Source organism: Eptesicus fuscus, chromosome 4 (genome assembly GCF_027574615.1).
Source record: "Eptesicus fuscus isolate TK198812 chromosome 4, DD_ASM_mEF_20220401, whole genome shotgun sequence".
In the NCBI taxonomy this organism is placed as follows: domain Eukaryota; kingdom Metazoa; phylum Chordata; class Mammalia; order Chiroptera; family Vespertilionidae; genus Eptesicus; species Eptesicus fuscus.
In genome coordinates, this window is record NC_072476.1 from 10,026,216 (window position 1) to 10,040,807 (window position 14,592).

General features: G+C 44.9%; 1 protein-coding gene and 1 non-coding gene across 2 annotated transcripts in view; both read left to right on the plus strand.

Annotated features, from left to right (window-relative positions):
• The first annotated feature begins 3,943 nt into the window (after positions 1–3,943).
• The window catches only part of RAB11FIP3 (RAB11 family interacting protein 3), a 98,455-nt gene continuing 87,806 nt past the window's right edge, over positions 3,944–14,592 (plus strand). The window contains exon 1 of the mRNA XM_054714565.1: positions 3,944–4,966. Coding sequence (XP_054570540.1) covers positions 4,334–4,966 — 633 coding nt within the window. The 5' untranslated portion in view covers positions 3,944–4,333. The remainder of the gene's footprint in view (positions 4,967–14,592) is intronic.
• Positions 10,855–10,957, plus strand: LOC114228418 (U6 spliceosomal RNA). Its single transcript, XR_003614565.1, has one exon. It is a non-coding gene; the product is annotated as a U6 spliceosomal RNA (small nuclear RNA).

The window sequence follows — 14,592 nt, forward strand, 5'->3', positions numbered from 1 at the left end:
GTCCATCCTTTCCTTAGGATTAGCAAAGCCATCAAGGATAAAACTAATGGGTTGACTACTCAAAATTAAAGATTTCTGCCCTAGCCGGTTTGGCTCAGTGGATAGAGCGTCGGCCCGTGGACAGAAAAGTACTGGGTTCAATTCTGGCCAAGGGCACATGCCCAGAGTTAGGGGCCGTGCAGAAGGCAGCCAATCAATGATTATCTCTCACCATAGATGTTTCTTTCTTTCTTTTTAAATATATTTTATTGATATTTTTACAGAGAGGAAGGGAGAGGGATAGAGAGTTAGAAACATCGATGAGATAGAAACATCCATCAGCTGCCTCCTGCACACCCCCTACTGGGGATGTACCTGCAACCAAGGTACATGCCCTTGACCGGAATCGAACCTGGGACCCTTCAGTCCTCAATCTGACGCTCTATCCACTGAGCCTAACCCGTCAGGGCTCACCATTGATGTTTCTATCTCTTCCTCCCTCTCCCTTGCTCTCTGAAATCAATAAAGAAATGTATTTTAAAAAATTAAAGATTTCTGCCGAAACCGGTTTGGCTCAGTGGATAGAGCGTCGGCCTGCGGACTCAAGGGTCCCAGGTTCGATTCCGGTCAGGGGCATGTGCCTTGGTTGTGGGCACATCCCCAGTGGGGGTTGTGAAAGAGGCAGCTGATCGATGTTTCTCTCTCATCGATGTTTCTGACTCTCTGTCCCTCTCTCTTCCTCTCTGTAGAAGATCAATAAAATATATTAAAAACAAACAAACAAAAAAAAAATTAAAGATTTCTGTCTAACTTTCCAACAGAGTTCATGAAGGGGTCACAGGCCAGGAGAAGATATTTACAACATCAAAAACTGATAAGGGTGTTTTTTTTTGGGTTAATCCTCACCAGAGGATATTTTTTCCATTGATTTTTAGAGAGAGTGGAAGGGAGGGAGGGGTGAGGGGGAGATAGAGAGATATCTATGTGAGAAAGACACATCGAGTGGAGTGGTTGCCTCCCAAAGGCAGGGATCAAACCTACAACCCTGGTATGTGTCCTTGATCAGGAATCAAACCTGCGACCCTTCAGTGCGAGGGCTGATGGTCTAACCACTGAGCCACCAGCCAGGGCTGATGAGGGATTTTATCTGAAGAAAAAGTCAGAGAATCAAATAGAAAAATAAGCAAGTGCTACTACTGGGCAATTCACAGATATAAGATTCAAGTTGGCCAAATACAGTAAGAAACATTAGCATTCAGTAAAGTTCAAATAAGAGAAGATGAGCCCTAGCTGGTTTAGCTCAGTAGAGCCTTGGCCTGTGGACAGAAAGGTTCCGGGTTCGATTCCAATCAAGGGCACATGCCAGGGTTTTGGGCTTGATCCCCAGTAGAGGGCATGCAGGAGGCAGCTGATCAATGACTCTCATCATTGATGTTTCTATCTCTCTCTCTCCCTCTCCCTTCCTCTCTGAAATCAATAAAAATATATTTAAATATACATATATGTGTGTGTATATATATATATATATTATTTAATATTTAAATATTTTATTGATTTTTACAGGGAGGAAGGGAGAGGGATAGAGAGCTAGAAACGTCGATGAGAGAGAAACATCGACCAGCTGCCTCCTGCACACCCCCTACTGGGGATGTGCCCGCAACCAAGGTACATGTCCTTGACCGGAATCGAACCTGGGACCTTCCAGTCCGCAGGCCGATGCTCTATCCACTGAGCCAAACCGGTTTCGGCTATATATATATATATATAAAAAATATATTAAAAAAAGAGAAGATGAGATGACATTTTAAGTTTATCAGGCTAGAAACCATATGTGATGTTTACTATAATTTTGGTGTAGTTCCTCCTGATTTAAGAATATTTGTATTAAAAAAAATGGATTTGTAATCAAATTGAGCTTTTCCTATATCCCTCCCCCTCCTTTTGTCAGTGGCCAGATCTCACCCAGGTGATGGAGAGGCCCTACTTCACCTAAGGTTTCCTGACCCACTTTCCCTCCACTCCCCTGGCAGGTCCAACAGGGCTGTGCCACACAGCCAGGAATCTGCTGAACCACCTTCCTATTTTTCTCCACAGGCCAAAAGTCACCAGGGAAGAGGGATCAGGAGACCTACCTGCTTAGAGAGTTCCAAAGAAATGTTTATCCCAAGTCACTTCAAAAGAAAACATTCACAGAGGGAGATTTCCACATTCACTCAGACCCCCAAACCAACAGATGTGAGCTGCACCCATCCTCCCTTCCTTTTCTGTGTACCTGATACCTGGTTGAATTAAACCGTGCATAGGAGGAGTCAGTCAAAATGGCAAGAGGGGTTGGTTCATTTCATCTGGAATGCTACCAATAAAAATGTTCATAGGCCATAAAGGGGATACTTGAGGTCTGAATGACTGACCCAGAATTGTCACTTTTAATGTTTCACACACAGAGTCTCGTGAATTGGTCCAAGCTCACCATGCTGGGGTTCCATTTTGGCACATGAATCAGCCTAAGGAATGCTGAATTTTGGGGCATTAGCAGCAGGAGGAATGCCTATTTCCTCAGGATGTAGCTTTGATGTATATTTGTTTATCTCACCCACATTGACACCCTTATTTAGAAAGGCTGACACATCATTATAACTACCTCTGAAAATTGTATTTGGCCAAAGGCATCAGTCCTGTCCTATTTCGAATGCTTGCCTAAACGGGAGATGATATTTTTTTCTCTGAACACAGTATCTTCCTGAGTAGAGCATACAGCTCTTAAAAGAAATTGAGAATATAGTTGGGGGGTGGGTGGGGGTGGAATTCCTTGCTTTTCTTTTTCCAAGGCCAACCTCACAAAATCCGGTACCACGTGTCCTGGGATTTTGTCATGGAAGATGACTCAGTTAATGAACACTGTACACTTGGAAACAGAGGTTTAGTTTCCTTTGGTTCTTGCCAAAGCTGCTTATGAAACATATCTGGTTTGGGTGCCCACAGTGTTTAAAAATACCAGTTCATACACTCCCTCGATACATTCATTTCATTACAGGCTAAATTTAGCACCTCGCCTGGGGCCCGGCAGGTCACCTGCTTCTAACTAGCATGCCTCCACTTTCATGCCAGCTGCAGGGTACTCATGTTCCTGTCTGTCCTCCCGTGTCCTCACGGATGAAAGTGACAGCTAGAGAAACAGATGCTGGTTGTCAAAGACAGCCCCGGTGCTGGGAAGGCCTGACTGCAGACTGGCGACCAGCACTACATCCCGTGAAAAAACCCTTTTCCTAGGCTTAAAAAAGATCTGTGTTTAACCACTTGTACCTTCCGTTAGAAGTGAAAATACACAGCATTTCCCGGGCTCTCCAACCTTTGGGAAGGGACCGCGCGGACCAGCTCCTGCCTCTGCCAACCTCTGTGCCCACCTCCGTTAACGCCTGCGACCTCTTTGCGCTACCGGCGTCTGCGGAGGGGGTGCGGGCTGCCGAAGGAGCCGGGAGGGCACAGCGAGCGCAGGTGCGCCGGTAGGCGGTACCATACGGGGGCTGCGATCAGAGCGACGCGCATTACCGCCTCCCCTTAGGATCGTGTTCTTTGCTTATCCATTTGTGAGAGCGCTTTACGCTCCCGGAGGACTCAACCCCTGTGCGACAGGTGCACTTTTGTTTTTTCGCTCTCTTCTCGGCGCAGTTTATTCATCCGCACCGTGCGTGGGTCGGCCGTCCCCGCACTCCCAGGCGGTGACATCATGTGTGCGTTTGCAGCCTCCGAAGACAGCCTCTTCCGGAGTCCGAGGGCCGGGATTCAGGCTGGGGCCCGGCAAAGAACGGGAGCGTAACTACCCACCCACCAGGTGGTGACTAGCGCACACCGCTCCGCTATCCCGCCGCCCCACCGCCCGCCTCTTATAGCCAGTCGGTGAGGGGCGGGGCCGGACAGCGCCGGGCGTGCTTACGTAAGGCCGGACAGAGGGCGGGGCAAGGGCGGCTGCGTTCGCTTGGGTACCTCGGGCGTCTCATCCTTCCTCCTCACCCTCCTCGGCGTCCTCCTCAGCGTCCTCTCTGTCGGCCTCCTCGGCCCCTCGGCCTCACAGCGCCCCCGGTCCTCCTCCGCGCCCTCCCAGCGCCTGCCGCCATGGGCCGTCATCCGCCGCGCCGCGGGGCCGAGGGCAGCTGAAGCGCGGCGCCAAGATGGGCGAGGGCGGAGCAGGGCCCGAGCGCCAGCCGGAGCAGCCCGGGAGCCCCGCGCGCGCACGCCCGCGCCGCCGCGGGGATGCCCGCGCCCGCCGCCGCGCCCTGAGCGCCTTTGTCTGCCGCCCGCGCCGCCCGCCTCACTACTGGTCTCGCGGGCCCGCGCCGCGGCCCGGGTCGCGTCCATGAAGATGGAGCCGGGCCGGTCGGCCTCCCCAACGGGCGGCCCGGGCCCCGACCCGGAGCCCGGCGGACCCGACTGGCCGGGGGCCGCCCCTACGCCCGCCGACCCCGCCCCGCGCCCTGGGCTGGGCCCGCGGGACCCTGCCGACTTGAGCGCCGATGGGTCTCTGGGGGCCTCCTACCTGCTGCCGAGTCAGGCCGCCGGCCCCGACCCCGACTCCGACCCCGACCCCGACCCCGACCCCGATCCCGACCCCGATCGGCAGCTGACCGAACTCGGCCCGCTTTTTTTCTGGACTGAAGAGTCAGAGGATTATGGCTCCCAAAGTTGTCCGGAGAGCGCGTCTCTCCGCGCGCAGGATTTTAGCGACAGCCACCACAGGAGGGGCGAGGTCGACTTCTTCCCTTCTTTACCCTCGCCCACGGTGGGTGAGTTGACGCTGGAGGTGGGTCCCGTGGACACGCACCTGCCCTCGGACTTGAGCCAGACCCGCTCACCAGCGAGCGAGCCTGCGGGGTGTGCGGAGGACGGCCCCCGCCTCCGGACCGTGTTCGATGCCCTGGACGGGGATGGGGACGGCTTCGTCCGCATGGAGGACTTCGTCCAGTTTGCCACGGTCTACGGGGCTGAGCAGGTAACTCGGCGAGCGCGCCTGGGCCCGCAGCATGGGAGACTGGCCCTGGGCGCCTCCTCCGGGCCGACACGGTCCTCTGTGGTCGGGAAATGCACGGTTAGGACCAATGGTCCCGCACGTTCTTTCTATTCACTTCTGCCCTTACTTTTGATTGAATTTTATTAAAGCTTCTTTTCCTCCTTTAAAAGAGGTTCTATTCTAGGGAGTCAGATTCTTTCACTACGCCCCCCCCCCCTTCTACCTTAACTCCTCCCCCCCCACCCCCCCCTACCGTGCCACAGGAGCTGGATCTTTCCTAAACCCAGGGGAGTTAGGTCCTGGCTTGAGGACAGGCCCAGCTGCCTGATAGAAGTGCCCCCTGAATGAAGAAGGGCCTGGCGGTTCCTCCCACTGAGGGCCCAGGTCTGGCTTGGCTGAAGTAATTCGTTCCTTCAGATCTCAAAGGCCAGGCTTGGCTACTTAAGATCATGCAAATAGACACCGTTTTGGCATTATGTTCTACAAATACTCATCTTTTATTGTTTGGGAGACAGTGCACACTTTTTTTTTTTTTTTTTTAATGTATTGGTTTTAGAGAAGAAGGGAGAGAGAGGAAAACATGAACTTAATGTCTTTCCACTTATTTATGCACTCATTGGTTGATGCTTGTATGTGCCTAGACCTGGGATGGAACGCATAACTTTGGTGTATTGGGAGGATGCTCTAACCAACTGAACGATCCCTCCAGGGCTGGTGAACACAAACTTGAGCAGCACTCCATCAGGGCCACCTCCGCTTTTGTAGGAGACGTGAGATGCCTAGACAGGCAGCAGTGGGAATGCACAGTGCAGTGTGGCACAGGCACCAGTCTCCCAGGGCTGCAGCTGCTCCGGGAGAGCAGTCCTTCCCCTCTCTCTCAGCACTCGTGGAAGTTCCAGGTGACAACAGCGTGGCTGTGTGTGTTCTGGTAATAGCTCGGTAGACAGCAAATCGGTAACTGGTGTGCACTTTTGAATATTTCACTTAGTAGTAAGAAATCCCTAAAATGCTGATCTTCTAGTTTTTGTATTTTATTGGCTTCTCAACACATGCAGACATTTGTTAAGTGGGTGTTCAAGTGCATATGCATGTTGAAGCCAAGAGATCTTTAAGAAAAGAGGTGAAATTGACATCCTAATATTTAGGGCGTCAGACATAACTTTAAGAACCTTTATGGCCCTGGCCTGGTAGCTCAGTTGGTTGGAGCGTGGTCCCCATGCGCCAAGGTTGTGAGGTTTGATTTGGTCAGGGCACAACCAATGAATCCATGAATAAGTGGAACTGCAGGTTGATGTTTCTCTCCTTCCCTCTCTCCTTCCCTCCCTCCCTTCGTCTCTTTCTTTAAAAGTCAATAAATAAATAAAATTTTAAAAAGGAAGAAATTTGAAAAAAGGAACCTTGATAAGGGTCCATGCTCTCCTCCCCGCCCCCCATTTGTCCCTTGAGCCCAGGAAGATGTGCATGCTTCTATGGGCATAAGTATACTGCTTTTGTTTAGCTCTTAGTTGGAAGACATTGCTCAGATGGGTCTCCTATGTCCTAGTCTAATGGGCAGAGGGATATATGGTATAATTTCCTGTATGGTTAGCAGGGATTGTGATTGCTGGTCCAAGTTCTTTTGATACTTTTCCTTCTTGCCCCTGGGTCAGAAAGCACCTTGGGCATCCTTGGTTGTGTTTTGCTAGTGTGATGGGTCTTCTCTCCAAGCACACCCTTTCTCATTACACCAAAGATGTTAAAAAAATACCACATTTGTTCTTTCTTTTCTTTTTTTTTTTTTTTTTCCTTTTCACCATAACCTGACTTGGATAAAGTACTTTACAGCTTATATCAGGCTCATTTATATTTTCACTAGATCATCACCACCTTTTTCTGAAGTAATAATAGGCTTCATTTCACTTTGCAGGTAAGAAACAGAAGCCCAGAAAGTTTAAGTAACTCCCAACACCCCACAAACGAGATTGTCAGTGCTAGAGCAAGGACTAGAACGAGGTCTTTTGACCTATAATCTTCAGATGGCTCTCAACTTCTTAGATTTGCTATCTCAAAATATTCCCATGAAGTTTCATCTTACTGACTTCCATAAAATCCTTTTCATTTGAGAAACACCTTTTGTTGTGTTGTGACTGTCCTTCTTGATCACAGTGGGAAAAACTTTGGGTTGTTATTTGGGGCTGAACGTTCTTGTAATCACAAAGTAGAAATGAGTCAAAATTCTTTGCTCTGATAGGTCCTGGTGGAATTTTAAATTTGGTGGTAGGGCTTGGGTTTAGTGGGGATAGACAAGTGTAAGGAGGCCTGTGGCATTGCCCCTTCTGTCTGCTCTCCCAGACTGCTCAGGAAGAAGCAGTGTTAGACTTGATCTAAGCACCTGGACTTGAGTGAGCTCCCTGGGATGGTGGAGGAGCAGATAACTCACAGCGTAATGAAAGGTTGACTTTTGTGTGTGTGTAAGCTTTGCTGTCCTTTATTATGATTTAGGCTTGCTTTTCCCAAGTCCATTATCAGAATACATTATAGAGGAGCAAAGAGAAGAAATATTCTCTGATAGTGAAGTAGTTTAGAGAAAAGTGAAGAATTCTACCTCATGATGAATATTTTTAAACTTCTAAATGAAAAGTCTTGAACATACACATAAGTAGAGAGAGAAGAAGGCTAGTCTAGTGACCTCCTCCTCCCTACCCCCATCTCCCTGCTCCCTAGCCATTGCTGTTTCAGCAGTCTTGGTTCATCTGTGAACTCCCCACCCCTGAATTATTATTTAAAAATATTTTAATATGTTTTTATTGATTTCAGAGAGAGGGGGGAGAGGGAGAGAGATAGAAACATCAGTGATGAGAGAGAATTATCGATCGACTGCCTCCTACATGCCCTCCCTCCCCCCACCCCACTGAGGATCCAGCCTGCAACCTGGGCATGTGCCCTGACCGGGAATGGAATTGTGACCTCCTGGTTCATAGGCCAACGCTAAACTGGCTGGGCACCCCTGGATTATTATTTTTGATGCACATATGTGACATTATTTCATCCATAAATATTTCAGTATATATCTCTAAAAGATAAGAATTCATTTTAAAACATTCATGATTTTTTTGAAAACCCTAGAAACTGTTTAGATAAATTGGATAACAGCAATAAAACCATAAATTTTTGTACTTTCCACCTTGAGATTTCAAAATATTGAGTGCATGAAACTCTTAGACTGGTCACATTACTGTCCTCCATGATAACAAATAGATTATCTTGATTATTTCAAAATTTTCAAAGGTAGCATGTTCAGTATCTTTTAAGTAATCTGTTTATGAAGAAAACATTTTAAATTATTTAAGTGCTATAGCTGAAGTTTTAATATAAGCAGCTCCCATTTATAATACAGATGGCTTTTGTGTCCCTCTTCAGCAATGTGTTTGGATCTCATTACATCATCTGGTGATAGATCAGGTGTGGTGTAATATAACAGTGTTGGCAGAATCAGCAGAGGAAAGGAGAAAGAGGTCTACAGTAGAGCTTTCTCGGTGAAACAGGACTCAGATGCACCCAGGCACTAGTTGTGAACTTGGAATAGGTTTTTAAAAATATATATTTTTATTGGTTTCAGAGAGGAAGGGAGAGGGAGAGAGAGAGAGAGAAACATCAATGATGAGAGAGAATCATTGATCAGCTGCCTCCTGCATACCCCATACTGGAGATCAAGCCCACAATCCGGGCATGTGCCCTTGACTGGAATCGAACCCGGGACCCTTCAGTCCGCAGGCCGATGCTCTATCCACTGAGCCAAACCGGCTAGGGCTGGAATAGTTTTTTTTTTTAATCAGGCTTGACCACTTCTCATCAACACAATTCCTTCATACTGAGAGGACTGATACTTTTATAGTCATCACTAACTCATTGTAAAGCAGAAATTATAGAATAAATTCTAAGAGTATTGTGGAAAGGATTGGCTTTATTTTTCAAAAGAATTAATTGTAGATATTATCTTCACATTGTATTATTACCCTAACTTAAACATTTACATTTTGATAGTCATTGATCCTTTCCAGAGAACCCTACATATCAGAGCACAGAATGAATGCCCTTCAGTAACCTTGTAGGCATTGTCTGTCCTCTTCAGTACAGTGCTTGCATAAGTAGGCTGCTGAGGGAAGTGTTGATCCTCAGGTCTCCCTGCTTTTCATTCCTGTACCTCTGCTGGTAGGAGTTGGAAGTCCCTAGGGACATTTGGCTGCACCTTTTGTTTATTTTGGCTGCACCTTTTAGTTGCTTCCGTGTCCTTTCCAGTTTCTACTATAGCCTTGAATTCAAGTGTGTGTGAGTGTGACTGTGCGTGAGAGAGAATGAGTGCTTGTGTGAGCAGGTCATGTGGGAGCTGGTGTGTGTGAGAGAATGAACCTAGTATGTGAGAGCAGGTGCATGTGGGAGCTTCTGTTTTTTGTGTGTGTTTGTATGTGTACCTTTTGGTCTATATGTCAGATGAATTGGTAAAAGACAGATAATGGTTTTTAAAATATATATATTTTTTATTGATTTCAGAGAGGAAGGGAGAGGAGAGAGAGATAGAAACATCAATGATGAGAGAAACATTGAGAATCATTGATCTGCTGCCTCCTGCACACCCCCTACTGAGGATCAAGACCACAACCTAGGCATATGCCCTGACCCAGAATCAAACCATGACCTCCTGTTTCATAGGTCGAAGCACAACCACTGAGCCATGCTGGCCGGGGCCAGAAAATGTTTCTTTATATGCTTGATCACAGGCGATTTTGTTAGTGTATTAAAAAATGTCATTTTCATATTATAAAAATAACATGCTTATTATTTTAATTTTTTTTATTGATTTTTTTTTTTTTTTTTAGAGAGAGAAACATTGATTTGTTTTCCCGCTTATTTATGCATTCATTGGTTGATTCTTGTATGTGTCCTGACTGGACATCAAACCTGCAACCTTAGTGTATTGGGACTATGCTCTAACCAACTGAGCTACTCAGCCAGGGTGCATGTTTATTATTAAAAAAAAAAAAAAACACTTGGAAGGATAGACTAGAAACAGTGATATCCTATATACTAAAAGCCTACTATGCAAATTGTCCCCTCTGGCAGTTGTCCTACTGGAGAGTTCGACCCCTTGCTGTGATGTGCGCTGACCACCAGGGGGTGGTGCAGAACATGGCGGGCGTCGGTGGCGCTGGCAGTAGGTGGTGGCGCTGGCAGTAGGCGGCAGTAGGTGGCAGTGGAGGCACTGCTGGCACTGATGGACCCCAACAGCGGGACCATGGCGGGATGGTGGAGCAGGTGAGCCAGGGCAAGGCAGGTGCGAGCAGGGCCCCAATCGCTCCACAGACAGCGACCAGGCACTGAGGGAGAAAGGGCAAATAGCAATATTAAAATATTCTAATTATTTTCCTTTCAGTGTGCATGAATCTGTGCACGGGGCCACTAGTAAAATATAAAACAAAAAATGACTAACAATCGCATTATCCTGAGAAAAATACCATTAGTATTTTAGTGCATTTCCTTCTGGACTTTAAAAAAAAAATGTTTTCATTGATTTTAGAGAGGGAGGGAGAGAGAGAAACATTGATGAGAAAAATCAACATGGATTGGCTGTCTTCTGCACACCCCTTGCTTGGGATTGAGCCCACAACCCAAGCAGATGCCCTGATCAGGAATTGAATCAGTGACCTCTTGGTGCAGGGGTCAACCCTCAACCACTGAATCACACCGGTGGGGCTCTTCTGAACTTTTTTGTCAACACACACACACACACACACACACACACACACGACTGTATAAAAATACACAATTGAGATCATTGGGTAGAAGCTAAGTCATTTTAATAGATGGTCATTGCTTAAAAAGATCAAAGTAATGTTCACATCGGCAGCACATGTACTAAAATTGGAAGGAAACAGAAGATTAGCATGGCCCATGTGCAAGGATGACACTCAAATTTGTAAAGTGTTTCATATTTAAAAATAAATTAAAAGATGAAAGTAAATACCAGTAAGCAATATCAGAAAAATAAGAATCACTATAATCCCATCTAGAAAGATAGCTACTTAAGTATTTAGTATGTAATAAATTAAAATATAATAAATGCTTCATTGTACAAAAATGGTTTAATTTCAATATCTGTTACTTTGAACCTGCTTTTTGAACAATTTTTTTTTTTTTAAATTGAAGATGTCTGGTATTAGGTGTATACTTTAAGGGAAGTCTAGGGTTTACTTGTCCCAGGAAGATTCAGATTTGTTAGGGATTATTACAGTGTAGGATCTAACATATAGGAAGAATTTAATTCCATGTAGACTACACGAACAAGATTCTAAAGGGAAGTAAGCACATGGGTTTCTTCCCTTCCAAACAGTTATTTTGTTTGAATTCTGGAAATAGAGTTTAAACATTAGTTATAATTGAAGTATCAGACAAAGAATTAGGCATCCACTGAAGACTTATGTGGCCCTTAAAAGTGATAATTGCTAAGTCTCCAATGTAATGTAAACTTTTATTTTTAAAGATTCACCATGCCTTACATCATACATTTTTTAAAAGAAGTTTTCCATTATTTTTTATTATTTAGTTTTTTATATATTTTTATTGATTTCAGAGAGGAAGGGAGAGAGAGATTAGAAACATCAACAATGAGAGATAATCATTGATCAGTTGCCTCCTGCAAATCCCTCACTGGGGATCGAGCCTGAAACCCAGGCATATGCCCTGATCAAGTATCGAACCATGACCTCTTGGTTCATGGGTCGACACTCAACCACTGAGCCACACTGGCTGGGTGAAAATGCCTATACGGTAATTCTTTTTTTAAGAAAATATTTTTATTGATTTCAGAGAGGAAAGGAGAGAGAGAGGGAGAGACAGAAACACCAGTGATAAGAGAGAACCACCGATTGGCTGCCTCCCATATGCCCCTCCACTGGGGATCAAGCCTACAACCCAGGCATGTTGCCCTTGACTGGAATCGAACCCGGGACCCTTCAGTCCACAGGCCGATGCTCCATCCACTGAGCCAAACCAGCTAGGGTGCCTGTAATTCTTGAAGGTTGGCTTCCAGTTGGCCATTGTGTTTTCGTCAATATCTAATAAGTAACTCCAAGTAATTCCTGGTGGAAAGTGTTACACTTGCCCTGTAATTTTAAAAAGTTCCTGAGACTAGTGGATTAGGATAAAGGGATTCTGTATCATGGTTAGTAAAGAAAATACATTTTTTCAGTAGGTACAATTTTATTTTGCTGTCCAAATATTACATGCTTGTTTTAGGCAAGTTGTTATTACTCTAGTTACAACTGTGTTCTTGATGTTTAAAACCAGAGCTAATATATTTTTTAAAAATATATTTTATTGATTTTTTTACAGAGAGGAAGGGAGAGGAATAGTGAGTTAGAAACATCGATGAGAGAGAAACATCCATCAGCTGCCTCCTGCACACTCCCTACTGGGTATGTGCCTGCAACCAAGATACATGCCCTTGACCGGAATCGAACCTGGGACCTTTCAGACCGCAAGCCGGTGCTCCATCCACTGAGCCAAACTGGTTATGGCAAACAGCCAAGGTCTTGTCTAATATTGAGCCAAGGTCTTGTCTATGCTGCTGAAACAGGTGTCTTAGTTTCCTGTCTATAAGCCTCCCGCTGGGCAAGCTGAGCCTTGGGCCAACAGCTGCAGGCCTTGAATGGGTGCTATGTCCTTTTTTACAGGGACATTGTGGGCATGATGTCATGGATGGATGTTCCAAAATAGGAGACAAACTGAAGGGCCAAGTAACATGTTAGCATTATTAGCTGTCAATAGAGGAAACACTATCACTGTGCATTATTTTAAGTTCTTTTTGCACACATCATCTGTATGTCAAAAACTTGCTCTATTTCTAAGACTTCTAGCTATTTTCTTGAAATGCTAGTTATTTTTCTAAAGACCCATGTCTTCAGAAGGATTTAAGTTTGTTAAATGATCTATTGTACTTTTACTTTTGTTGGATACTTTTATAAAACTTTTACTAAAGTGTTAGAGCCTTCTGTGTTCACATGTAAGTAGACTTGCTGTAGTCAAAAATGAGCTTGCTGGTTTTTATCCCTGTTTTGAGCTAGGGCTCCATGGTATTGGGAGGTTATCAGTGTTGTTATCAGAGGGTTTTATGATTAATTGTTTTTCATTTTAACATAATTTATTCTGATTTTTCTTTAAGCAAGTTTAATCAATTTAAAGCCTAAAACTCAGGTTATGAATGAAGTGGTACCTGTTGGCTAAGACTGTTGGCTGGGTGTTTATCTGTTTTGACAAGAGGAATTGTTCAGGATTATAAAGACCTTCATTGCTGTAAATCATTGGACACTAAACAGAACATTTTACTGTCTCTAGCAATCCACGGACATTCCCATGGCTTTTTTGTTGTTGTTGTTGTTAGATTAAGGTACCTGCCAGTGAACTGATTAATTATATTTTAAAAAGTTAAATAGTAATTTAATCTTTACTAATAGATTGCTTGAGCCTCAATAAAAATAGGTAAAAATCCACATCAATTAGAAAAATTAGAATTTCCTTTGAAAGCCTATTAAAGTGTCCTGTAAAAACTTCAGCCAGTGAGAACATTTTTCTAAGTTGAAATACAGATGAGGGATGGCTAGAAAGCTGTGAACTGTGGGAGAGATCTAAGCAGAGGGTGGCTAGGTTCCTGGTTCTGCTTCAGAGCACTGTTAACGTTTATGGGTTATGTGTACAGTCTGATCCCTGGTCTTCCTGCTTATATCAGTGAAGGCACCTCAGAGCTTCACCTAGAAGATTCAGGAGGGCATAGCAAGCCTGACCAGTGTGTTCTTAGGTAAGATTTTTAAAAACATGAGTCACAGATGAAAGGCTGATATAAAAACTCTTAAAAGTCAAAGGGAAAAGAGACCTAAATCTGATAGGAGAATGGAAAAAGATATAAAGACATTCCACAGAAAAAGACACACAAATAGCCCTTAGACATACAAAAACAACAACAAAACAAAAATGTAACTGCAGAACCAGCTCACACTGGTCCTATCCTGTTTCCAACAAGACCCAGAACCAAAGTTTAAGCCTTGGATACACCATTTATGAGTAGCACTGTGAACCCTTAACTGCTCCTCCCCACAGAACCAAAGGACTAGAATCTGGCCAGAACTTGAATCCCTTCGGAAGTGAAGGGTCCATTGTCCAGGAAGATCTGGTGCTGAAACCCCTTAAAATCCCATCCCGAATCTTGGATTGAAGAAGATAGATTTGAACCTTGTCTCCTATCTCCTTACCAGTCAACTCACAAATAAAGCCTTTTCTTTTCTTAAAAGCTGGTGCCATAGTATTTATTGGCTTCTATGTGCATCAGGCAGTGAGCCCTTGCTTGGTAACAAAGATGCTCAGTTACACTCATGATAAGAGAAACACAAACTAAAATCACTGAGATAGCATTTCTCACTTACTTTGGCAAAGCATGAACACATTCAGTTGGTGAGGCTCTTGGGAAATAGGCACACGCTCATGTTGCTGGTGAGAGTACAAAATGGTACAATCTTCATTGAGGGGAATTTAGTAATATCTGTATATGCATTTATCCTTTGACCTAGCAGGCCCACTTC